The sequence below is a fragment of the Nipponia nippon genome, unplaced genomic scaffold (assembly GCF_047370975.1).
Source record: "Nipponia nippon isolate SJK-2023a ecotype South Korea unplaced genomic scaffold, ASM4737097v1 scaffold_20, whole genome shotgun sequence".
Classification (NCBI taxonomy): Eukaryota; Metazoa; Chordata; class Aves; order Pelecaniformes; family Threskiornithidae; genus Nipponia; species Nipponia nippon.
Window position 1 is genome coordinate 2,162,277 of NW_028262337.1, and position 24,237 is coordinate 2,186,513.

Genomic DNA, 24,237 nt, shown 5'->3' on the forward strand with positions numbered 1-24,237 from the left:
TATTTATTGGGCAGTTTTGCTAAATTACAGCTTAAATGTTACAGCGACTACAGAAATCAGTCTTTTTGGTTTAAATGTTTCTAAATAATAATCAGAAAGATTTTCATAATGGTTATGCAATTTGTCTCTAGGTATGCATATTGATGTTTTTCTTATTTTAAAGATGATGTATCTGGGCTCAGGCTTATGCTGTGTTGGTGCCCTGGCTGGACTGTCCACCCAAGGAACAGCTCGTCTTGGAAATGCTTTGGGTATGATTGGTGTTGCAGGAGGTTTAGCAGCAACTCTTGGAGGCCTTAAACCCTCACCTGAATTGTTGGCGCAGATGTCAGGTGCAATGGCACTTGGTGGTACCATAGGTATGTGTATGATACTATAAACAAACAATATATGCTCTATATGTGCATTTATGCAAGCTGTATATACACAAAATACTGTACATGTCACAGGTGAATTGACTAACTTATATTTATGGTTTGTGTATGTTATTTTGCAAATATGTGAACAAAGAATCATAAGTCCCAGGGCTTATGTGGTAAAGAATGAGGAGACTGGTGGAAAAGCAGGAGCACATCACCTCTGTTAGGGAAACTGGGTATGCAGAGGTGAATGAACTTGCCCAACTTCGTACATCAGTTCCTGACTGAATGCTGCCAAATTCCCTTTTTCACACTGTGCTTTTGTCACAGAAAATGTTGAATTTCTCAATATTTAGTGAAGCTTCTAAGAATGTGATATGCTTTAATCTTCTAATTTGCATATCCTCATTGCACAAAATAGACACATGCAGCTTTCAGTTAAATACCATAGCAATTTCTAGCGTTGTAGAACAAGTTCTTCCATTGGAACAGGCATGTGTCTGTATGTATACATTGCACAGTGAACCATGATACCTTAATTTCTAGCTGCACAGATTTGTTGTGTTTTGTAAGACTTCCCTTCTGTCTTCAAATCTCAATAGGTTTGACGATTGCTAAACGCATCCAGATTTCAGATCTGCCTCAGCTAGTGGCTGCTTTCCATAGTTTGGTTGGTTTGGCTGCTGTGCTCACCTGTGTAGCAGAATACATAATTGAATATCCTCACTTCGCTACTGATCCAGCTGCAAACCTCACCAAGGTGGTGGCGTATCTTGGCACATACATTGGTGGAGTGACTTTCAGTGGCTCTCTTGTTGCTTATGGAAAACTGCAAGGTGAGACCTTCCATTCGGCATTAAGTATTTGTTAAAGGTTTGGTTTTTCCCCCCCCAGGGTTTAGCTCTGCTTTTAGACTGCTGTGTAATTGGAAAGCAACCTTGTATTTTGTATCATAAGTACACTTTTGAGCGTACTTTTTTCTTTTTAATTCTGTTAAGTTTGTGTACAGCTTTAGTTACGAAAGGTTTCAGTGCTTGAACATACTACTGCTATTAATTACAAAGTCATGCAAGTTTCCCTCAATTCATCTTGTCTAGAAATAAGTGTTGCTTTAGTGTTGTTAAGACACTACCTGACACTGTCTCTCTAATTGATTTTATTGAACTTTTATGATCACAACTTTGAATTCCTGAGCAGACATTTTAATTGAAACCCTGGTGTTGCTGGACTCAGTGAGCACTACTAATAGTTACGGGATCTTGTTCTTAGCATTGCAAGCTTCATTTAGTAGGTAGCTTGCGGTATCAGTCGAGACTGTCTCACTTTAAACCCTTCAGTTCACTATCTATTCACCTACTGTGCAAATTCCATGCTCCATACCTCTTACCGTTTTAGTAAATATGCCTTCTAAATTAAATACTCACTAATTCCTGATTCTTATGCACCTGAAGGTTTCTTCATTGCATTTATTTTTGGTTTTGTAAGCACACAGCTTTTGAGAGAATGAGATAATACCTGTACTAAGAAGTTCTAGCTAAGAGCTCCCTATTACTAATCCTGTTACTAGCTTTGCAGTAGTTCCTTTGGGAAACATCTGTTTGCTTTCTTTAGTGTTTATGAGGCCAACCATTAAAGGAGGAAGCATGACATGGATGGAAAGCTTTCTTCTCTGTAATCTTTTGAAGGATTTGTCAGTAGTATGTATTTCCGCTAAGTAGTTACTCATTTATTTCTTCTTGGTTATTTTTTTTTTTTTCCCTCTTCTCCATCTTACCCCCTCCACCTCAGTGATTTGTGCACATGTCCCTGGTGAACTTCACTGCCTATTTCAGCCCACTCTCCTGTTTGGGTTTTTTTTGTTTGTTTGTTTTTGGTTTTGTTTTTGTTTGTTTTTTTTTCCCCCTTGCATTTTCATATCAGCACCATAATAATAAGCTTGTCTATACGATTGAACTAGAGGTGGTAGGTCACGCACTTTGACTCCTAGACCTGGGACCGTCAGTTCATTCTTTCCCTTGAATTCAGCTAAATTTAAATGAGACACTCGGTAGGTAATTACTTACACCAAAAGTAACAGATAAACTTGCATTATTTATACTCTTTGCTGTGGTGTTTGGAAAAAAAACAGACTAGGATGAAAATAAATATGTAAGTGTCTTTTAAAACTGAATCACACAAATACTGAACCCTCTTTTCCCTTCAAGTCTCTGCCAATGTGGGAAGCTGTGGGAAGTTGTGTGACTGAGGGTACTGGTGAAATTAAAGCATTTGAAGGCAGGACTGTTTTATATTTGGAGTTATCTGCATATTCATATTTTGCTAAGCACACAGCTTTTGAGAGACTGAGTTAATACCTGTACTAAGAAGTTCCAGCTAAAAGCTTCCTTTTGCAAAGCATCCTACACAACATGCAAAGACGTGGGGCCAGAATGAAAGTACGTCTTTTAGAAAAAGAAAAAAGGCTTTTCAAGAGGAGAAGAGATTTTTGTGATTATTTTGAAGCACTTCAGCAAGATTAGGAAGTAAAGCGAGTTTAAGCAGGAGTATTACTGAGTCAGCACAAGGTCTCAGCTTCAACTAACTTGTTTTGTCTTCCACCTCTCCCTTTTTCTTTTTTTAATTTTTCTTTTGCTGAGGTATTCAGTCTTCTCTGAAGCCAAGAGACAGGCTCTCCTGCATGTATGTGTCAATCTCTGAACATGCATTTGATTGCAGGTATCCTGAATTCTGCACCACTGCTCTTGCCTGGTCGACATGCATTGAATGCAGGATTGCTGGCTGCCAGCATTGGTGGAATGGTTCCCTACATGATTGATCCTAGTTACACTACAGGAATTACTTGTTTAGGTTCCGTGTCAGCTCTCTCAGCCATAATGGTAAGTTGGGGAATTGTAGGAGGTGAAACAAATTAAACAAGCAGTTTGTTCTTCAGCTTTGCAAGTGTCCTCTTAATGATTGTATTTTACCATCCTGAGTCACAATTGTCATAGCGCCTGTATGCTAACTTGCAGTAGCAAGTAGCAACTGACCTTCCTAAATCTAGCTGTAAACCAGAACTGTTCCAGAGAACAGGTGTGTATGTATATAATTACTTTTTGTAGCTATGACTTAATGGAGCCTGTTGTATGACAAACTGATATTTTCAAAGACTACTTGGGAAGTTTATCCTTAGAATACTTAAAAGAACACTGGATCTACAGGTTATCTTAACTTAGGAAGATTATCCCCGTGTGTAACTTGCCCCATTTACTCACACCAGCTGTTTCAAAATTTACCCTGAATATTACTATTCTGTAAACTGAGTCTTGCAAACACTGCTCAGGATGAATCCTTTAATGCTATGAATACTTCCGTGGATCTGATAAGATAATTTTGTGAGTAAAAATATGTGACTAAGCACAGTATGAGGACAGTAGAGTGCCTTCCTGTCCACTCTCAAAAGGCAGAATTGGTAAGTGCAATCCTCAGGCCACAGCTTGATGTCTCCTACATTGAAAATACTGCAATAGGTTATTAAGTAACTTGATACTTACTTTTCAGTGCTGCAGGCAGATTGTCTTCTCTGCATGTTATCCTTAGTTGTAGCTTATACTCAAGTATTTTCTTTCCTTTTCCAGGGTGTCACTTTAACAGCAGCTATTGGAGGTGCTGACATGCCTGTAGTTATTACTGTCCTGAACAGTTATTCTGGATGGGCTTTGTGTGCTGAGGGCTTCCTGCTGAACAACAACTTGCTGACCATTGTTGGTGCACTCATTGGCTCCTCTGGGGCTATCCTCTCCTACATCATGTGTGTGGTAAGAAGTCAGCAGAAATTGTGCTTGTTTTCCAAGTAACAAAAAACCTTATTCAGCATGTTTGCTAGGAAGATAAGCAATCAGAAGACTGAACTGCTATGTGTTTACAAACTAGAAAACTTTTGATTGAAGCTATTGGACTAGATGTCAGTCATCTCCCTTTGGTTTGGAGAGATACATACTTCAAAACTGCTGAAAGCTTTTGCATTGACTTGAGCATTGGGGGTTTGAATCTGGGCACTAATAGGTACGATTACTTATGCTCGGCTCTTTTTTTCTTTTAGTCATATCACTCTGCAGTGTTGGTAAATTTAAGCAAAATGTAAATTTTATCAGCAGGAGATACTTTAAGTAGTGAGTTCCTTTAAAAAAAAAAAAGTTTCGTTCAATTAGAGAGTAATTTAAAGTTTGTTTTTTGGAGTGTAGGAAAGTGTGCTACTTTCTTCAGAGCAGCTACTTCAAAGTACCACGAGGTGGCAGCAGGTTTGCATTAATGTATTGCTGATACTAATGTCTGTGTCAGAGCGAACTTCAGCTTCAACTGTGTATAAACCATATTGCATTATTAGTAATGGTCTCCTTTCCTCTGGAACATTCGTACAGAAGTCTCTTGTTTTCCTGTGTCTCTCTCCTTTTTGTTTTCAAAGATGGAGAGGTAATGACTTGAAGAACACAGTGCAACAGCTGCCAACCTCCTGATTCTCTGTTGTGTAATTCTGTTCCACTTCTGCGCTTGTGTTCTTTGTATGATCAGTGACGCTGTTCTCCTGTCCTGGTGTTTTCCTATGGTCAGCGCTGGCTGTCGTCTTTTAATTCATCTCTGCTGATAAGTAGTGTTGTTACCATGTTAGGAATGTTCAGTATCATTCATTTTCATCTCTCTTGAGGATCAATTTCAAAAAAGCTTAAAAAAGTATTTTTGTGCAGTTTCATGGAGGTGAGTTCAAATGAACAATCCCAGGTACAAAATTTAAAGATTCTTGTTCTTTCTTGGACATTTTGTATCTCCTTATTGAAAAGAAATCAGATAATGTGGCTCAAAGGACATCTTTTTATATATAAATATATATACATATATATTTGTATACAGTCAGCAATTTTGTCCGTATCAGTAGAAAGATGATGCTACTAGGCAGCACAGGTGTGAAAAGTATGTTCTTCAAGACTTAGAAGAATTTGATCTTTAGTGAAAATATGATCTGTTGGGTACATATTTACCAGTAGGCATAGTCACTCTGTACCTTCATTTTTCTTTTACTGTTCCCTTCCTTTTTTATTTGTTTTATTGCTAGCTCCTCTCAGCACTCAGAGTTTTGAGATAGTTGCATCTCTTGGTTGGAGGAATCTAGGTAAACAGGAAGCCTGGGGAGGTAATTAGCAAAACAGTTATGCAGGGACAGAGTGTCTTTCCTCTATGTATTTGTCCAGTTTCAGGAGATTTAGTTTTTGAGGTGGTATTCTAGAAATGTAGTGACGCTTTATATAAGCTTAGACAATTAAAGTTGCTCAGCCAGTAAAATTAAAATTATTTTGCATAATTTCTGTACAAGGAGCAGAACAACTTGTTTCTAGCCCAGCATTTTTCTTTTCTGCTTTAGTTCCTTTAATGGAAATCCTTACTTTTAAAAGCATTGTTATAATCAGGGGATTCAGTATCATTTTCTTGAAGCTGTATTTCAGGAGAAAAAACGCTCAAGGGTTTCAATAAACTCTACTTTAGGCTGTTGCAACCTGTGCTAATGAAGCAACAGTTTTCCCCTCCCTTTTTTTCCCCCCTTCCCCCCGCCCCCCAGTATGACTTCCATCCAAAGCAGTTTATTTATTGAAGCTTATCTAATACAGATGAGAAGGTGTTTGTGAAAACATCATAATGGTTGAAAACTTCTTTTTACAATGTTTCCAATTACTTCTTGTGATAAAACTGTAGCTTAATCATCCAAAGCCTATCCAGATAATCTCTTAAAGCTTGAGTTGATAAAACTGGCCAATGTGCATTCAGATAAAAGTGCAAAAACTAAGCGGTTATCTGCCTGATTTTTCCACCCATTCCTCTTTTGTGCCTATTAGTAGGGTGAGGTAAGGACAAAGGATTTAACTTCAAAACAAAAAAGCAAAGGCCTGTAGTGTTCACTCATCCTGTGAATTGTGACTTCTTTTAAAACACTGACACAATGTGTCTTTGTCAGAACGCTTGACTGTATTAGCATGTCCTTCATCCCTTCCCCCCCCCCCCCGCCCCCCCGAGTGAATACTTGATGATTGCAACTGTAATAGTAGAATCAGTATGCTTAGGGATGGGGAAAATCCTTCGGGTGGAAGAGGAACCATTAATTGGTGATGAAACAGAGCAAGAGAAGGAACAAATTGTGTTAGTCTTATGAATTGTATGCTGGCCCATCACCTGTACTAGCTGTGTAGTTTCTGTGGGCACAGTGGAAGGACTTGAAGTTCTCAGGGATCAAGGGTTTGGTTTTCCTTGGGCTGTAAGCTCCTGGCCAGTATCACCTGTGTATGCACAGCATAGAGGGCTTTTTGCTGGTGGTTGGGTTATCTGTGAATGGTGAAGCCTGTACTCTATTCATGTATGTTTGTGGTCTGTGATGGTAAAGAAGGTGAAAGAGGCTATAGAAGAGTTTCCACAGCGCCCCTGTGCTGAGTAGATCTTAGCTGCATTGGTTAATTGTTGTTTGAGGTCTTGGCTCATTTTGAAGCCTTTTGTACTACCCCCTTTTTTGCCAGACTGCCATCCTCTTTCCTCGGCTCTTTGGTTGGTGCAGAGCCAGGCAAGGGTGCTTCAGTCTCATGCTTGCTTTGTGTGGATTCTCAGATTTCTGATAATATTTAAACTTTTTTTTTTTCCTTTGGCCTGGTCTTACTGCTGTCTTTTTGGTTTAGATATGTGTAGAAAGTGCTTTGCTGCTTCTAAGCTTAGTGTGCACAAACATCTAAGAGGGTATTGTTCTGTCTAGGCTGTCTTACCTGACACCTAACTGCTGTAATATATTAAGTGGTCTGGTTTTGTGTTTGATGGTTTAATATTGTGATACACATCAAAGGCAGTGTGTCCTTAGAGGTTATGAACTACTGCCTACTGCAGACAGTAGAAAGATTTCACTGCATTTGTGCACCATCCTTATAGTATCTGAAACAGTGATGATTTATCAGGATAAACAAAAGTTCTTCTAATATCTTTGTTGTGCTTATTTGCTAGATGATGAATTTCACAGAATGGCATATCTTCTCAGGCTATAGCAGAAAACCTGTGGAGTTGCATGATTTGAAATGTCAGTAGAAAATGGTCACTTGGAAGCATACTTTTGTGTGGGTGTTTCCTCTTGCCTTGTATGTGTGCCTCTCCAGATCCATTCTTAAATTTTGCTATGGTTTCTGAGCTAGCACAGCAGATGTATGACACACGTGTTTAATTAAAGAAGCAATTTATCCTGTTCCTTTCCTGCTTCTGAAGTTTTGTTTACTACAATTACAAGTTTTGCCTACTTCCAGATATTGCCAGATACTGCTTTGGGACCACACTCACAACAAGACATGCCAGTGAAAGCATTTAGCCAGTGGTTTTTCCTGGCTATATATGGAGCCAAATTTTCAGGATGTGTTCTCCTCTTAAAGCTTCTAGTTTAAGATCTCTTGTTCCCCTTTGGTGCTCAGCCAGTAAGTTAATGGCCCCCTTCAGTTCATTACAATTTGTTTTGAGTTAGCATTTGTTTAGTTTTGTGTGGCTACGTAGCTTTGTTGTGTTCTTCCCTGTCTTGATGCTGTAGGAGCTTTGCTTCTGTACTACCTGTAAAAGCTACGTGGTTTCCATGCTGTGGTATAGCAGTTCTGTCCTTACATGTTGAATTGCTCAAGAACTGAAGAAAATATGTTGCAAAAATTATGTGTCTGTGTATATATATCTATGTAAAAAAAAAACCAAAACAACCAAAAAAACCCCAAACAAAAAAAAACCCCAAAACCTGAAACTGTCACCAAATATGCATTCTTTTATATCCCTCCCTTTTAAGAACAGAAAGAGACCAATATTTGCTACTTGTGTTGTTTTGTTCTTTGTCTTGGGGAAATGCTGATGCTCTCTCATTATGTGTGTAATGTAATGTGTTAAAAGCTGATGTTTGGCTATTGTTGTGTTAATCTGGGTCTCTGTTCTAAGGAGCCTGTTTTAAGAAGTTTCAAGTTGTATGCAGGCAAAACCAGCAGATAAAGACTATTGTCAGGAAGGCTTTAGTATTTTCAGAAGTTTTCTTTGTGGACATTGCCTCTCCTTTATTTTTGGATTTCATCTTTAGCTGATCAAAACCCTCTTATCTTTCAGGCTATGAACCGTTCCCTTGCAAATGTGATTCTAGGGGGCTATGGCACCACGTCAACAGCTGGTGGGAAGCCCATGGAAATTACTGGAACCCACACAGAAATCAATGTGGACAATGCAATTGAAATGATAAAGGAAGCCAATAATATCATTATTACTCCAGGTAAGACACTCTTGACTCATACAGCAAGATGTTCAGAGGATGTGTTATTTTAAAAAAAAACAAAACAAAAAACAACAACCAACCAAACAAAAACCCAAAACAAAGCAAAAAACTGTAGCCTGTCTTGCAGTTGCAACGTAGCAGCAGCATGTCAAATGTTGACTGGGTCTGTGGGATTTGTTTTTGTTCCCAGGTCAGTCATCATTCCTCTGTATAGACATGTGTATGCCACTTTATTTTTCCTTGTGTGTGTCTTTTCAAATGTTGTCCTATTTATTTAGGGTTTAAATTCTTCAGGACAAAGACTGTCTCTTGCAAATTATGTTTACAGTTAATTTTGTGTACAGCTGTTGTGGTGTGAGTTTCTAAGCACTACCACAGTACCAGTGGTACCAATAACAAAATATCGGTTAAGTTACTGAAAGACAGGATTTTGTTTATGCTTCTCATCTACTTGCTCAATTCTGCATTGTTTTATTAAAAAAAGGCAGAAAAACATCTAAAACTTAGTTAGTATACAATAAATACTGGAATTAAAGTAGAAAAACCCCTGAAAACTAAAACCCTGAGTTGTCTGAAACTATTATTTTGGCTGTAGGCTCAAGTGGTTCAATAGCACATTTCCTGTTAGGAGAGGCCAGGTAGGGAATAGCTCAAAACTTGTTTTCCTTCAACTAAATGGCACAAATATTGTGTTGAATTTATTTTAGCATTGGAATGAGAAGAATGCTAAAAAACAAAGTCATCTTTCATTTTGCTTCAGCTTAAATGAAAACATCAGTGAGGTAGGGTTCTAATTTGGGAAGTTACCTTTGTTTCCAACAAACGTTGCAAACATCTTGAAGGAGTTTACCTCTTGTGCCTGTGGTCAAACCTTCAGGACACCGTTAATAATTTATACTCTGCATTTTCTTCCTGGGCATTATCGTTCTGATGAATTAATTGACATAGACTGAAAAGATCATTTGCTGCTAAAAGCCATATTCAACTACTAGATTTGCATTACGCAAATCCAAAATTTTGTTGAGGTGAAGTAACCTGATAGTAGCCTCTTTATCAACTTTTCAGTGTACCTGTGTGAAACATCCTTTTCTGATAGAGAAAAGAACACGTGTTTTTGTGAAGCTGAAATAAGTTACTTCTGTAGTTTGACTGGTCAAACCACTACACTGTTAGGGGTCAGGAGACCAAAAAGATAAGGTGAATTACAGTGGTCAGGCTGAAACTCCCCTGGGAATATATGAGTATCTGAGATATAGATAAATATATATAATAAATATATATCTATATTATATATTTATCTATATATATTTTTCATATATAGATATATATTTTTAATTATTAGAACTTCTGTTTGTGTGGAAAGTACACTTATTGTCTGTAACTATTCTGTCTGCACTGAAACAGAAAAATAGCTTAAAATTTGGAAATTCTTTCAGGTTATGGTTTGTGTGCAGCAAAAGCTCAGTACCCCATAGCTGATCTGGTGAAGATGTTGAGAGAACAAGGGAAAAACGTCAGGTAAGTACTCTCCTTGATCAAAAGTATTACAGGTTGGTTTGTTTGTTTGTTTTTTCATTCCTTGAAAATCCCCTAAAAGTCTGTGTTTTTGTTTTATTTTTCTTTCAGCAGTCATTATTATGCTGACCTTTCTCTCAGAAATACGAGCTGGAGGAATGCTCTGGTTTTACTAAGCTATAGCTGAATATCAAGAGATTTCATGCTTTAGTGTAAAAGATATTTCTACCTTTTACTGCTTTTGGGGAATTAAGATCCTTACTCCCTTACACTCTTATTACATTTGATTTTTGGAAGTAGCCTCAGCAGTTGGAGAATAATTTTGTTGTTGTTTTGTTTGGTTTTGTTTTGTTTGGTGTCATGCTGAAGTTCAGTTAAAAAGAATGGCTTTAAAATTTAATACTTCTTTATTGTAGCAACAAAATCTTATTTTTTTGAAAAGTAAGTTAGCTTCTTTAGATACATATGCTCTGCCTTTAGATATAGTAGTACTTTTCAACAAAACAAGCAGTGAAATTTTTTGAAAAATAAAAACTTTAATGTAGTTTTTTGTATTGTCTTCAAGAGAACAGTTAGCAGCCTTTTCTAAAGGTGGAGGTTGGAGAGTTCTGTGAAAGCAGCCACTTTGTGGAAACATGTTACTGTGAGGAGTAATTGCAATAGCTGGCTTTGGTGCAGGGAAAGCAGGGAGAATAGTTTTTCTTTGTGCTTGTAGTCAATGGGGACAGAGCATGGGCCTAACTGAAGTGCTTTGAATTGCCTCCTAGAGAAACCTCCATTAAGGGTGATTGTTTACTAGTCTAAATAGCTTTAATATTTCATATTTTTTAAGTCTTAATTTGCTAAGGAAATGGACCTCTCTGCTTGTAGAACTGTTGGGGAATAGTTAAAGGGGAGCAATGGGAATAGTTGAGGCTCCTAGGCAGGAAAAGAGAGCCTCCTGCAGTATGGAGAAGTGTTTGCTGGTATCAGTCTGGTATGAAGTGAAAGACTAGATCAGGTAGCAGCCTCTGCACAAACAACACAGGACTTATTTCTTTCCTGGGATAACTGACTTGCATTAATAGAAGTAATGCTTACTACTACACAGGAATGTTTGTACGTAAAATAAATATGGATAGTAACATCCAATTCTGATCGGCATGTTTGAAACAATGCTGAAAACAATTAACAGCACTATAATGTTAGATGCCCTTCTTAGGTTAAAAATCCAGAGTCTACCTTGCCTCTAAAAATTTTGAAGACCCATTAGCTGTGCAACAAAAGAACCTTTCTGGGCTAATGTGATGAGTGTTGCGTGCTTTTGGCTTTCCTTCCAGTGCTTCTGTGGGGATGAGCTTTAGTTTTTATCAGCGTTGGTGATACAAAAGATTATTGGTTTTGCCTTTTACGTTGGCTTTGCAGGGGAGAAATGTGAATGAATCCTTGAAATAACTGGCTTATACTTGAAATTAGTCAATTTCAGGAAGGGATCACTGCAGTGGTTACCTAGTATTTTAATGAAATAAATCTGTATTTACAGTTTGTGGTAATTCAGGCCTTTCATCACTTTGTGGAGCTCCCACGGTGTTCATTGAGTGCAGCTGCTGTCCCTCTGGTTTCAGTAGGCCTGGAGTGCCTCGGGACCCTGTGTGCTCTCCATCCAGATGTAGTGACACTCTCACACATCCGCTGTGGAGGGATGCCAGCATGGACATATGATTGTCATCAATTTGCAATGCCCATACCGTGCCAAGAAAAATTGTGCCTGTCATATGGTCTTTTTTTGCTTCATGGCTCACAATTGATCCGGAGAAGCTGTTGTTTTCATTTACTTTGCCTATAGCCATAACATTCTCAGTGAAGAGCGCAGATTATATAACATGATGCATAACCTTTGACTAAGGTTTAAATTTAGAAATATGGGAGAGTCTGGAAACTTCAGACTGTTTTAGTTATTAAATTGCATAGATAACATCATCGCTTACTTGAGATGGTCTTGCAGCGGATCACATCTTTAATGCATTAGTACGATCACATAAAAAGCTGGATATTGCTGAGCCTTCATTATAGCTTTCCCTTGTCATGGATGGGTAAAAAACCAAAACTTTTCCTAGGCTAAATCCTGTAGTCCCCAGAATCCATTGGCCTTGGAGAAGAAATGTTTGTTCTACAACTGGTGATGTATTTCTGCAAAGTTACAACTGAGTGAATTGTTGAAAGGTCTCGCCTTACCAAAGTTCTTCAGCCACATGCTGTGTTGTTTGTAGACCCCTAGTTGTGAAATTCTGATTTCTTCTATGTAATTAAATTATATTCTGTAGTATTCTATATATAGATATATAATTATTCCATAGTATTATAGTACAGTTTAAAAGTGTGTACATTCTCATATGTGCATGGGTAGTTGATGCTGTCCATGTCCACATCAAGTTAACTATCTTAGCTTTTGCCACAGTATGACTTCCCTAAGACTGTTTCTATCAATGTGTTTTGGTTTTGTGCATAGTCAGAAATTCTTGATGAGAAAAAATTGTTCTTTGTATAGAGTTTCTAAATACAACTCATAATTAAATATGGTGGTTTTCTGGTAACTCTCATAGTTGAAAGAAATGTAGCTTACCTCTTTAACAGCCTTTCAAATTAGTTGCTAACATGTTAGTGTTTCGTTTGCTTTTTTTTTTTTAACCTTATTTTTATAGGTGGACATATTGAAGGACTCGGATTTTTGTCATAGAATCATAGAATCGTTAAGGTTGGAAAAGACCCTTGAGTCCAACCGTTAACCTGTCACTGCCAAGTCCACCACTAAACCATGTCCTCGAGCACCACGTCTGCCCTTCTTTTAAATACCTCCAGGGCTGGAGACTCAGCCACTTCCCTGGGCAGCTTCTGATGCTGGAGAATCTAATTACTTTTGAGCACATTGAAACCCGGGTTTCTTACATTTTTGAAAATGTGATAGCATAGATTTAGTGTTGGACCTGCTTCTTCAGATTTTTATTGTTACCTTTATGGCTTAGCTCTTATCAAATGTGTTTAGGGTTCCATTTTTTTTTTCACCATTGCTCTAATTACTTGTGAGTAACAGAACATGTGGGTGGGTACCACTTACACACTTATCTACAGCTTAATAAATAAAATTATTAACTTCCATCATTTAATTATATCAATTTACAGTCATCGTTCTTCGTTACTCTACAAGAAAATCTAGAAGAATTTTGAAGGATGAGCTGTTAAGATGCTGTTCCAACCAATCGTAACATATTACATAGCTCAGGTGTGCATAAGATGGAGATTACTGTCACTGCTGAATGACAGCATAAGAGCAACATACATTGATGCAAGTTTTTAGGAAGCTGCAGTATGCTTACTAGGAGGACACTGAATGTGTACATGTGTGTCAGTTCTCAGTTTGTTTCTTGTAGTCAAATTAACTGGGTGGGTTCTGAATTATTAATGCTGCAGATGAAGGGACAAATGGAGTCCAACAGATCTGTTAGCTCAAGTGCTGTATTGGTGTAGCTAGAGAGAACTAGCAAACCTTGCTGTACCTGATCTGCTTCTGCAAGGATGCAGCTATAGCTGTATGCTCCTGGTGTGTGTATTATAGTTATGTTCCATACATGATGAGCTCAGCTCCGGGTGACCTTACTAGGTCAGTTTGTGATGCTTTGTGGAGGCAGGCTCTTCTTTCTTCCCTGCAGTTGGGTTCTTGGGAGGGTTATTGCATTGAGGTCCATGCCATGTATTTGGATCTTGCCCCTGCTGTGATAAACCATAGTGGTTGGAAATAGGGAGCCAGTACCAACCCTCACTAAGTATGCTTAACTTAACTAATTTAATTCAGTTTAAATTTAACTGACCTGACCCCAGCAGAGCCACTGAGCTTAGTCCATGCTGAAGTACTGTTTCTGGGGACATGTTGTTGCCTCAGCCATGACACCAGGCCTAAGCTCACTAAGCTGGCTTTGATGCTAGTAATCTACATAGTCATCTGTAATGTGTGATGAAAGCATTATACTCTGATACTTACAAGTCATGCTATGCTGCAACTGTTGTTATATTGCAGGATTCAAGCTGTGGAATATCTGAATGATGCACTTCTCAGTTCACCTAGGTGGTTTTTTTTTTCCCTTCCTGTTACCTGTTGAATAACAAGTTATTGTCTGTACTGAAAACAGAGATGGAGAGGTGACAAAACACAAATAAAGTGAATAAGTGCGTGGAAGACAAAGTGAGGCAAAAGCGTTGGGCAAATTATTCTCTGTATATACAGCTTCTGAAGTGTTGAGTAAGCTAAATTAGGCACCAGCCAGATGTTACTTACTTACATCACTCTGTCCAGTTTTGGCATAATGACAGGAATCCTATCTTTACAAGGATGAAGTGATCTTGAAACAGTTCTTCAGTGGGTTAGGTAGGTGCTAGTTCTTTCAGTATGGATTACAAGAATGTTATCTAGCCCGTTGTAATAAGGATAGATGCTGACTTTATGAACTGTATGAAAAGTAATTTCCATTCTGTGATTTTTTTCCAAATAGTTTTTCATGCAATGGCTGTCTTGTTCATAATACTATAATTAACTTCATACTACTTTTAAGTAACTTTTTTCCCCTCCCAAATTCAAATGCTTTTTGTGCTGAAAGTGCTGCCCTAGATATGACATGTATGTCAGGAGTTTTAGATTTTTAGTCTAAATTTAAAAGAAAATGTTGCACTTGTATTACAAGAAAAGATTCAAAATAGGAACTCTTTTTTTCAGTGTGCTTTGTTGTCTTTCTAAAGCTAAAAAGTATCCAAAGAGGATGGTTAAAAAGGCTGAATAGCCTTGTCTGGTACTCATGCTGTTCAAGGAGGCGTATGCTCACGTCAGTGTATCTGACAGTTGGAGGTGATAAGCAAGCTCCATGTTACACCGTCAGGGTCAAGAGAAAAAGAATTCCTGGTGAATTCTGTGTTTCAGTGGACTACCAGAATAACGTTCAAGTCAGACACAGCGTGATTGTGAATCTTTGTTATGTGTAAGGTATATGTAGACTGAAAACTTAATGTTGTGTAAAGAGAAAGTCAAAAAGAGTGTGAGATTTTTATTTGATTTAAAAAACGAACCAGCCAACCTAAGGGAGCTCTTGCATAACTGATATTAAAAGCATATCAAAGAAACTTAGCAATTTTTCATTTTAAAACACTTTTACCATAAAACATGTCTCTCTTCTAAAGTCATTCATGTTTTGAATTTTTGAATATGAGTGAGGTTCACATTTTGAACATCTAGGAGAGCACATGTGACAAAATATTTCTGCAGTAACGCATATAGCTTTGGAGAGCTGCTGCTGTTGTGAGTCAGGAGCAAGATACACAGCTTTTATTAGACGTTTTGTGAGCCGTTAAGGATTTTAGCTTATCTCTTTTCCTTGCTTACCTGAATTCTGCTTTCAATTGGACGTGCTAATTTCACTCCAGATATAAGTAGATCTTCTCTTGTGAAATAATGAAAGCCTTAGAGAAGCACGTATTTTTAATTCTTCTTTTTGACACACTTGCACATCCAGTTCTAAGATGTACTGGCACATTACTGTCATATTCGGTTAACAGGCTCTTAGAAACAGACTTCTGGGAGTCACTTCAATGTTTTTCCAAAAAGCTTTTGTATGAGCAGCTTGCTCAAACTTTGTGAGTACACAGTATGTGGTTTCAAGCGGAGTCTGTCAGAAGTCTCTTAACTACTGATGGTTGATGCCATAACTCTTCCTGAACGAAGATGATGTGTCCCTTACTTTTCTTCTTTCTTTGCCTCTTGCCAGGAATAGTGAAGTCAAAGGTGAAATTTGTTCTCTTGGCAGCTTGAAAGTTTGGCTTTCCAGCCCTTGAAATAAGATTGTATGTATATATAGTATTTAATAGAAACCTCACGAGTATTTTGTTTTGTGTATTGCCAAAGCAGCTTTGGTCACAAAGGCGCTCAACTAATTTTATTAGAAACAAAAGAGAATTTTGTTGGAAAATCTATTTTCACTGCCAGAGGAGTGATGGGTTTTCTCAAGTGTACTTCAGAATAAGAGTTTTCCTACTGTACTGTAAGTGATTGAATTTGGTACACTTTAGGACCAGCTGCAGTACTACACATGGCTTGTATTACTGAGTGAGTGGTGTGACACGTAAGCTGTTAATGTTTTGTCTTGTATATTTACTCTCCTTTTTCTGATTCTAGGTATTGTCCTTTGCAACAGGATCCCAAATGTTTACTAGCTGAATACAATCTATTCTCTTTGTTTCTTTAAAAGCATTCCTTTTAAAGCTAACTTTTATCCTGCTGTTTGACCTAGAGCTTAAAATTGTGGTATATCTAGTATTATGTGGATTAATCATATGTCCTTAATTTTGTTTCTGGAGTTCCAATTGTCTCATCTTTGCATTGTCTTAATGTTGTTTTGCTGATGGAGTGTTCAGTTGCCCTTTTAAGGATGTATTTGTACAGTGTTAAATTCTCAAGTGATCTCTACTGATTGGACTGTGACTTGTGGAACATCAGTGATGTGTTATCCACTTCCATTGCAGTGGAGTTGAAAATAAAAATATGTGACAATCCCTATGTCATGGCAAGTTGATTTATCAGTCTTTCCCTCCTTTCTGAAGAAGTCTGAAGTCCTTTTATTGTATTCCTGACTCACTTGGATTTCTGCTCAGAAATTTCTGTGCAGAAATCCAAGAATGTACAGTTTTGTCTTGGGTATTTTCTGTGTCTTCCAAAGTACATCTAGGCTTCCTTATTAAACATTTAACTACAGCTATATACAGCATTCATCTGAGGCATTTCTGGTGTGCTTGAGTCAGCATTACATTTAGTCATAGCTCCAGAGCTGGAAGGATAGAAAATGCACAGGAAAGCAGACATTCATCTGCCTAGTTTATTCAGGGCCAGTACATGAGCATAAAAGTACAACCTGCCGACAAGAAATAGATTTGCGTCTAACCAAAAAATGTCTTTGGGAGTTGTACCCAAACCAGTTTAACATCTCCATTCTGAATTTCGTCAGGTTTTTACTCTTACAGAACTGCATGCATGCCTTAACACCCCCCACCGCCACCCTGTGCGTGTCTGAATTTTTAGTAACTCATAAGCAATGTATTTTCTCTAAGTTGGCTTTGAGCTGTTCTGAAAACATTTCTTAAATTGTTATGCTTAAACTGGTATAGCTTCTTAGCTCTCCACCTTCTCACTCCCCCTTCTCCCCCTGCCCTGCCCCAAGATAAATCATGAGAAGAAAGAGGCATGTTAACCTAATTCAGCAAAGCATTGTCTTGTGCTTGAAGTAGAGTTCCTACTAATTTTTCTGTTGGAGTGTTAGACTCTGATAACCATCCATACTCTAGAGATACTTAAGTCAATAAGGTCATTTGCCAAGGGCATTTCTAGGTCTAGGAGTAGTTTTGCTTCAGGAAGGCTGCCCAGTCTTTTGGCCTTTTCATGAAGAGTATTAGATTGTTGCCAGTTCATTTACTCTGTGGTGCTTTCACTTTTCAATGATGTAAGGGACCTGCAAAGCATATTACTGTGGGTGGTGGTTTTGCAGCAAAAAGACTTATTCATAAAAAACCAAAGATATCTGTCACAAGGTTTTAAATATGGTACTGCTTGGAAGGTGGACACAAATGCTTGCTGTGTGTGATGTGGCTCAGGCTGATGATTGTAGCCAGACAAAATGGTAAAATAGTCCTAACTTCTTTAGTTTTACTGGGAAATGAACGTATTCTTTTGCATACCTGTTGTGTCAGTCATACTTTTAACTTTGCAGAAAAGGAACAGCTGCTCTCCAGGTGAAGAGTCAAATTTATGGGCCTTGTTCCCTTTCCCACCCACTCGGTTCCCTGCAACACTGGAAAAGTAATTGTGATATTGTTAAGGTTTAAGCGTTTCTTTTTTATTGATTCACATGTGTGCTTATACTTAAGAACTTCTCAGCCTCTTGTAGATCACAGGTGGCAATTTTACTGTATAAAACAGAATGGTCAGTATGTATTAATGGGGTTGGACTATCTTTCCTGTTAGGTTTGGTATTCACCCTGTGGCTGGCCGTATGCCTGGTCAGCTGAATGTACTCCTAGCAGAAGCTGGTGTTCCCTATGATATTGTACTGGAAATGGATGAGATCAATGAAGACTTCCCAGGTTAGCACGCGAGCTATAAGTTTCCAGTAGATTGGATTTGATCTTGTCAATTTTTATTTCATTCTGTTTTTATATCACACAAGGATTTTAAAAATATAAAATTTCGGTTAGGCCTTTCAGTTTCTCTTTGTGCCTGTTGTGATACCACTGTGGAAGAGCAGAGGTCTTTCTCTTGCAATCTGAGTACTCTCCCAGCTGATGGCAAGGGAGCACAGAGGAATACAAGAAATAGCCTGACTCAGAAGCAGAAAACTGAGAAGCAGAGAGTACAGGCAGATGAAGCAAAGGGAAATACTGAATGCAGGAGTAAAGAAAAGAGTAGATATTTGGAGGGAGGTTAAATAAGCCTGTGAAACGTGTTTCCTCCAGATCCAAGAGAACATTTGTTTTTTAATTGCTTATAGCTGCGAAATAGATGACAAATGCTGTGTCTTTTTTATCGTTGTTACTGCTCCATACAGGAAAACTACTGTTATTTCTTTAGGTCAGGTGTTGTGGATGACTTGACTCTAACATGTCTTGCAAACCAGTGTAGCATTGTGCAGACAACTTTTTGCTTTCTTACATCTTTATTAAATCAGAAAGTTGCTGGTAAAAGGTTTTTTGAAAGAATATTCAAAGGAAAAGCCAGGCACAAAGAAATTTGAAGTTGGTGATACTATGTGTGTATGAAACCACATTTAAATACGGAAGGATTTAACTTTTGTTGGTAGAGTGGTCTAACGAGTCCCTTGGTAGGGGGTTGTAGATGCTTGCAGTTTGCCAGAGACAGTTGGTAGCACACATGGACTCTCACATATAACTTGCCTGATAAATTTGTAAAATATTTGTGTATGAAGTCCCCATAAATGTTTGTAGAATGCTTACCATAAGAGGTTCTTCTGCCTCTGAAGAACAGATTTAACACAAAAATGTACATCAGCCTCAGTGTTCAGCTTTCAGAGAATTTTTCATCAGTTTTATTTTCTTTGTCTTCCTGCAGAAACTGACTTGGTCCTTGTAATTGGTGCAAATGATACAGTTAATTCAGCAGCTCAGGAAGATCCAAACTCTATCATAGCTGGAATGCCAGTTCTTGAGGTCTGGAAGTCCAAACAGGTGAGATTAACAGAGTTGCTTTAGCACCTACCTTAGCTAGCATGCTTTTAAAAACATGTTTCATAGGAAAAGCTAACAAGATTCTCCTACTCTTCTGGTTTCCGTGAGAAGCTTTTCTGCAAGGTGTCCAACAAAACAGTCAGTACTTTGCAAGTGTGATGCACTGTTCATGATTTTATAATCATCATCAAGTGCTTTAGTGAGACTAATGGTGACTGCAGTAGAAAAGACCAATGAAAATGCTTCTGCTAAAAAATGCGGTTAGAATAAATGATGTTCTGCTCAGACCTGAAGCCCTGAGGCATTTCTGTACAAATATCTGCTTTAAGTTTATAGGAAATTTGATTGACAACTTTAATATTGAGGTGGAAATACAAAAATGAATAATATGCTTAAATAAAAAAAAAACCAAACAATGAGTGGCTGGGTTGAGTAGAGAGCTTAGTCTGTCTAGATTGAACTGACAGTTTAGTTACCTCACCAGTTTTGCTCTTTGAAAGCAACATTGTCTGATCTGAAGTACATATACTTGAGTTTCCTTGATCTGAAATCTTTGATCTCTTGTTCTGAACCCAATTGTAGCCTCAGTTCTTCTGTGCGTTAGCCATTCAAGTACTGAGAGTCATAGGCACATACACTTATCAGTGTTTTGTGTGCAGCTATGTGTTGCAATTTGAGAAATAAACATGTACACGGTTAAAGTTGGTAGAGCTTCACAGTCTCTCTGCTGAAGGTGCAGTGGTTAACTAATTTGACATTTAATAGCTAAAACTGGCTGATATTTCTTTTAGGATTTTTTTTTTTAATTAAGTCCCATGTATGAAGTAATACATAGTAATAGTCTGGAGAAGTACCAGAGAGCATTGCATCAAGTACTGATGTGAATGCTTATCTGAATTGTGTTGCTGTCAGGGAATTGGGTTCTTAAAATAGTTCAAAAATAAAAAAGCCTTAAAAACCTTCTATGTTATAATCATAAGTCCCCATCTTGCTTTGACTTTATTACATGGAATAAAGTAAAAGCATATGCATATGTAGTGTCCAGTCTCTTCATCTGACACATAATATTGTGTTTAACAATAAAATGTTTCTGAAACTGGTCTGGGTATTGGTTTGCTTGCTATATTAAAATTTGAAATACAGTTTTGTAGCAGTGAGCACCCCTATTTTGGCCAGGGATCTCTCTTCCTCTCCCATCGTTTGTGGACGTTGGTTTTATGTTGTCTTTGTTTGAGGGGGGATGGTGGTTGGTTTTTGCTGTTTCAAACATGAACTCTTTATGTGCAGGTCATTGTAATGAAGAGATCTTTGGGAGTCGGTTATGCAGCGGTGGACAATCCAATCTTCTACAAACCCAATACTGCCATGTTGTTGGGAGATGCTAAGAAGACATGTGATGCCCTGCAGGCCAAAGTCAGGGAATCGTATCAAAGCTAAATACTGATTTATATTCCACTCATGACTGTGACTACAGTTTTTGTCACAGAGGTCATGGAAAACAAGAATTAGAAGAATCTCTTGCTGTTGTAATGCAGCTGGCATTTGGAGAAGACTGCATTGACTCCTAGGAGATGTAGTTCAGTCATGGGATGTAGGCTTTTATGAAAGGATGGGCACAGTAGCCCTTCAAACTAGATCTCCCATGAGGCAATGCATTAAAGAACCAAAATGTGCTTTTTAAGGTTAACATTGAGCTGTTAGAAGCAGGAACTAATAACTCATGGTCATGTTTAAATAGTTATTGGCTTCCTCCTCCTAACTGTCTGTACTTCTGTCATGGAAATTCACTAAAAAATACTGTGCCAAAATTGTATTCTGTCTTATCATCAAAGCTGTTCTTTGGCCAGTGTGGACAAAACAACTACTTATTTCATCAAAACTTAAAACAAAATTACAAACATATGCAAGCAGATGCAAATAGATGCCTACGTGATTTGAGATTGTAAATACAATGTTCTGTTACATCTCTCTAGAAAAATTGAACTGTTTCTTTTGTGGATTGTATGGATGCTGTGAATCAGGAACATTTTAGGAAAGCTACTTTTCTTTAAAATACAGTTCCACTTTTTTGTAGTGCGCACTTACATTATGTAAAACGAAACACAGAATTTCAGGGACCTGCCAAGTGATCTTCAAGCCTGACAAGGAAATGTACACTTACTTGCACTGCTTTACTGTTTTAAGCAGCTGCTAAATTCTCCATCTTTTCCAGTTGTTGCCTTTTTAAGTGTCTGAGGAAAAATATGGTCCAGTTCTGCACAGGCAGAACATCTTGGATATATGATCTGTTCACAGAATTTGGACCACAGTGTTTCAGTTTATGTTCACTTAGACTTTTGACTGTATTTGCTACTTTAAAATCTAATGATGCTTTCTTAAGTAACATTTTTGTGATGCTGGAAAGGGCACTTTTGAACATATTTAAGATGCTGGAGTTTATTAGAATTTTTCTAAATAAATAAGCTATTGTTTGGACAGCACAGAAACATACCAAACTTAAAATCCAATGTTTTGATTATTTGACTTCTCCCTAATATAATTAAAAGCACTGTTAAATCCCCCTAAGTTCAGCAAAGAATTAAATTAAATTATGACATAGATTGCTGTTTTGTTTTTATTATGTTAAGTGTACTTGAGTGGAACTCAAATATTTGCCTAATAAAATGAATTTATCATGTTTCCATAATGATGTAGCAACTGTCCATGGTGACAAAGGCTAAATAGAAATGGCTGTACTTGTGTTAGAAAGCATTCATATCTGGGGAAGATAAACTATTATGAAGTAAGTCTTGACATTAATCCATCTTGATTGATAGAACAAACATTTTTTTATTACACCGTGTATAGAGACCTCATAAAATATAGTATTTCTACTTGGCTACCTCTGTTTTTATGTGAGGATCACTTAAAACACAGTCTTTGAACAGGTAATGCATTAAGAAATGTAACAATTGATGAAAGAAGCTACCCTTTTTGCAAATCTCTTTTATATAATTTTAAATAAAAATTATCATGTAAGCATTAATATGTTGTACACTGCAGGAAAAGACTTTTAAGTAAATTTTAATTTAAAATATCGCGGCAGCTATATTTGAATGTAGCATGTATGGCCTCTTGTTTTCATTGTACTCAACTTTTCTTTTAGTTCCGCATAAAATAGGAGGTAAATGGGAGAAGGGGAAAGACAAGGAAATAATCCTCTATCTCTCTGCCTTCCAGCTCAGCAAAAAAAGGGATTTGGAGGCATTTAACATCTGAAAGTATTAATTTTTGTCTTGTCAAACTTGAAGTATCTAACTGCGGTATGCAACATGTTCTGCTTACAAGTAGCTAATATAAGATTTAGCTTTTCCTTTGTATTTGGAAAAAACCCCATACTATTATGTTGGATCAGAGGTACCAGTGTTATCTTTAAAACTGTGCTTTACCATGGAACACCAGGTAATAGTTGAAGTGCTAATAAAAAGTTGATTATTTTTCTTTATTGATCACTGTCTCTTTTCTCTGCTGTTGTGTTTTTCCTGAGTTGGTAAGTGGTCTGAGATGCTTTCTGGGAGTTAGAAGATCAAAATGCCACCAAAGGATGTTGAGATTGAAGAATGTAGTGAAAAGGAACCATAGTGAAATACGCATATTTCTTTTTTAAATTTGAAGCATTCTTTAAAATACTCATTTGAGGTATGACTGACATCACCTGACCTTAGCAACTTCACTATGAGCTCTTCTAGTAAATGAAGAGGGTTAGACACTGAAACAGTTGATCCCAATGTGTTGCCTTTTTGACTTGGGGAGGGGGGGGAAAAAAAAAAAGAAAAAAAAGCTGTAAGAACTAACTTGGCTGAGTACTCCATTTTCCATTGGCTGAGCTGCAAGATGAATCCTATCCCTTTGAGCCTGATGCCATATAAGTTTGCTTCATTTCTTAGTTACTTAGTTCTACAAGGTGGCCAAGTTGATTGTTGTCATGATTTCAGTTTCTACCTTCAAAGTGTATGATAAATGAGTAATTTTAGCCATCTGAGTCTGTTCAGTTGTATCATTGCACAAGTCTGACATGCAACTGTCATGTTTTCTTCAAGCTTTGATCACGCTGAGACTTGGAAGTCTCTTTCAGAGGCTGCAGCCTGGCATTCATTCATGAGGTAACCTCTCTTCCCTTTTGATTGAGCAGCCCACCTGGGAGGCACATACCCACAGTATATGGATTTGTAGTCTGACAAATGGTAAAGCCATAACCTATGTCCTTTTGTGGATCTGACTGCTAGTGTGAAGATTTTACTCTCTACCCTATCTCCATCTGCTTTTTATCACCCAAGAGATATTTATTCTAGCCTGCCTCAAGCAGGCTATGAAAATCTGTTCTGATCAGATCATGGCAAAGCAGTGCAGCAAGAACGAAAGGAGAGGGTGGAGAACACTAATCTCTGTTCAGCTGGAGGAACTTTTCCAGTTTGCAGTGTGTGTCCATGGCCGTGAGACACCTTAGATCTTTGTTTTTAATATAAGTTGTTGGACTACTAAAGTTACAGAGGATGTTAGTTTGGAAGGATCCTCTAGAGATAACTTTGTCCAGCCCCCTGCTGCAAACAGATTCAGTTTGATCAGATTGCTCCAGGCTTTGATTTGATATGTCCTGGATGGCGATTCCACAGCCTTTCTGTTCCCCTATTCCAGTGTTCTTACCATTGTGAATAATTTTTTTTAATATCTAATTGGAATTTCCTTTGCTGTAACTTGTGTGCATTACGTAGCCTAATCCTGTTACTGTGCCTTTCTAAGAAGAGTCTGTTTTCACCACTGTCTCATGGAAAACAACAGGAAGAT

The 24,237-nt window shown here is 37.7% G+C and overlaps 1 protein-coding gene across 1 annotated transcript in view; it reads left to right on the forward strand.

Annotated features, from left to right (window-relative positions):
• The window catches only part of NNT (nicotinamide nucleotide transhydrogenase), a 44,467-nt gene extending 21,566 nt beyond the window's left edge, over window positions 1-22,901 (forward strand). Inside the window, exons 14-22 of the mRNA XM_087759651.1 lie at window positions 164-359; window positions 962-1,195; window positions 3,075-3,235; window positions 3,977-4,156; window positions 8,487-8,646; window positions 10,086-10,167; window positions 18,197-18,315; window positions 19,298-19,413; window positions 20,701-22,901. Coding sequence (XP_087615777.1) covers window positions 164-359; window positions 962-1,195; window positions 3,075-3,235; window positions 3,977-4,156; window positions 8,487-8,646; window positions 10,086-10,167; window positions 18,197-18,315; window positions 19,298-19,413; window positions 20,701-20,850 — 1,398 coding nt within the window. The 3' untranslated portion in view covers window positions 20,851-22,901. The remainder of the gene's footprint in view (window positions 1-163; window positions 360-961; window positions 1,196-3,074; window positions 3,236-3,976; window positions 4,157-8,486; window positions 8,647-10,085; window positions 10,168-18,196; window positions 18,316-19,297; window positions 19,414-20,700) is intronic.
• Window positions 22,902-24,237: the final 1,336 nt, after the last annotated feature.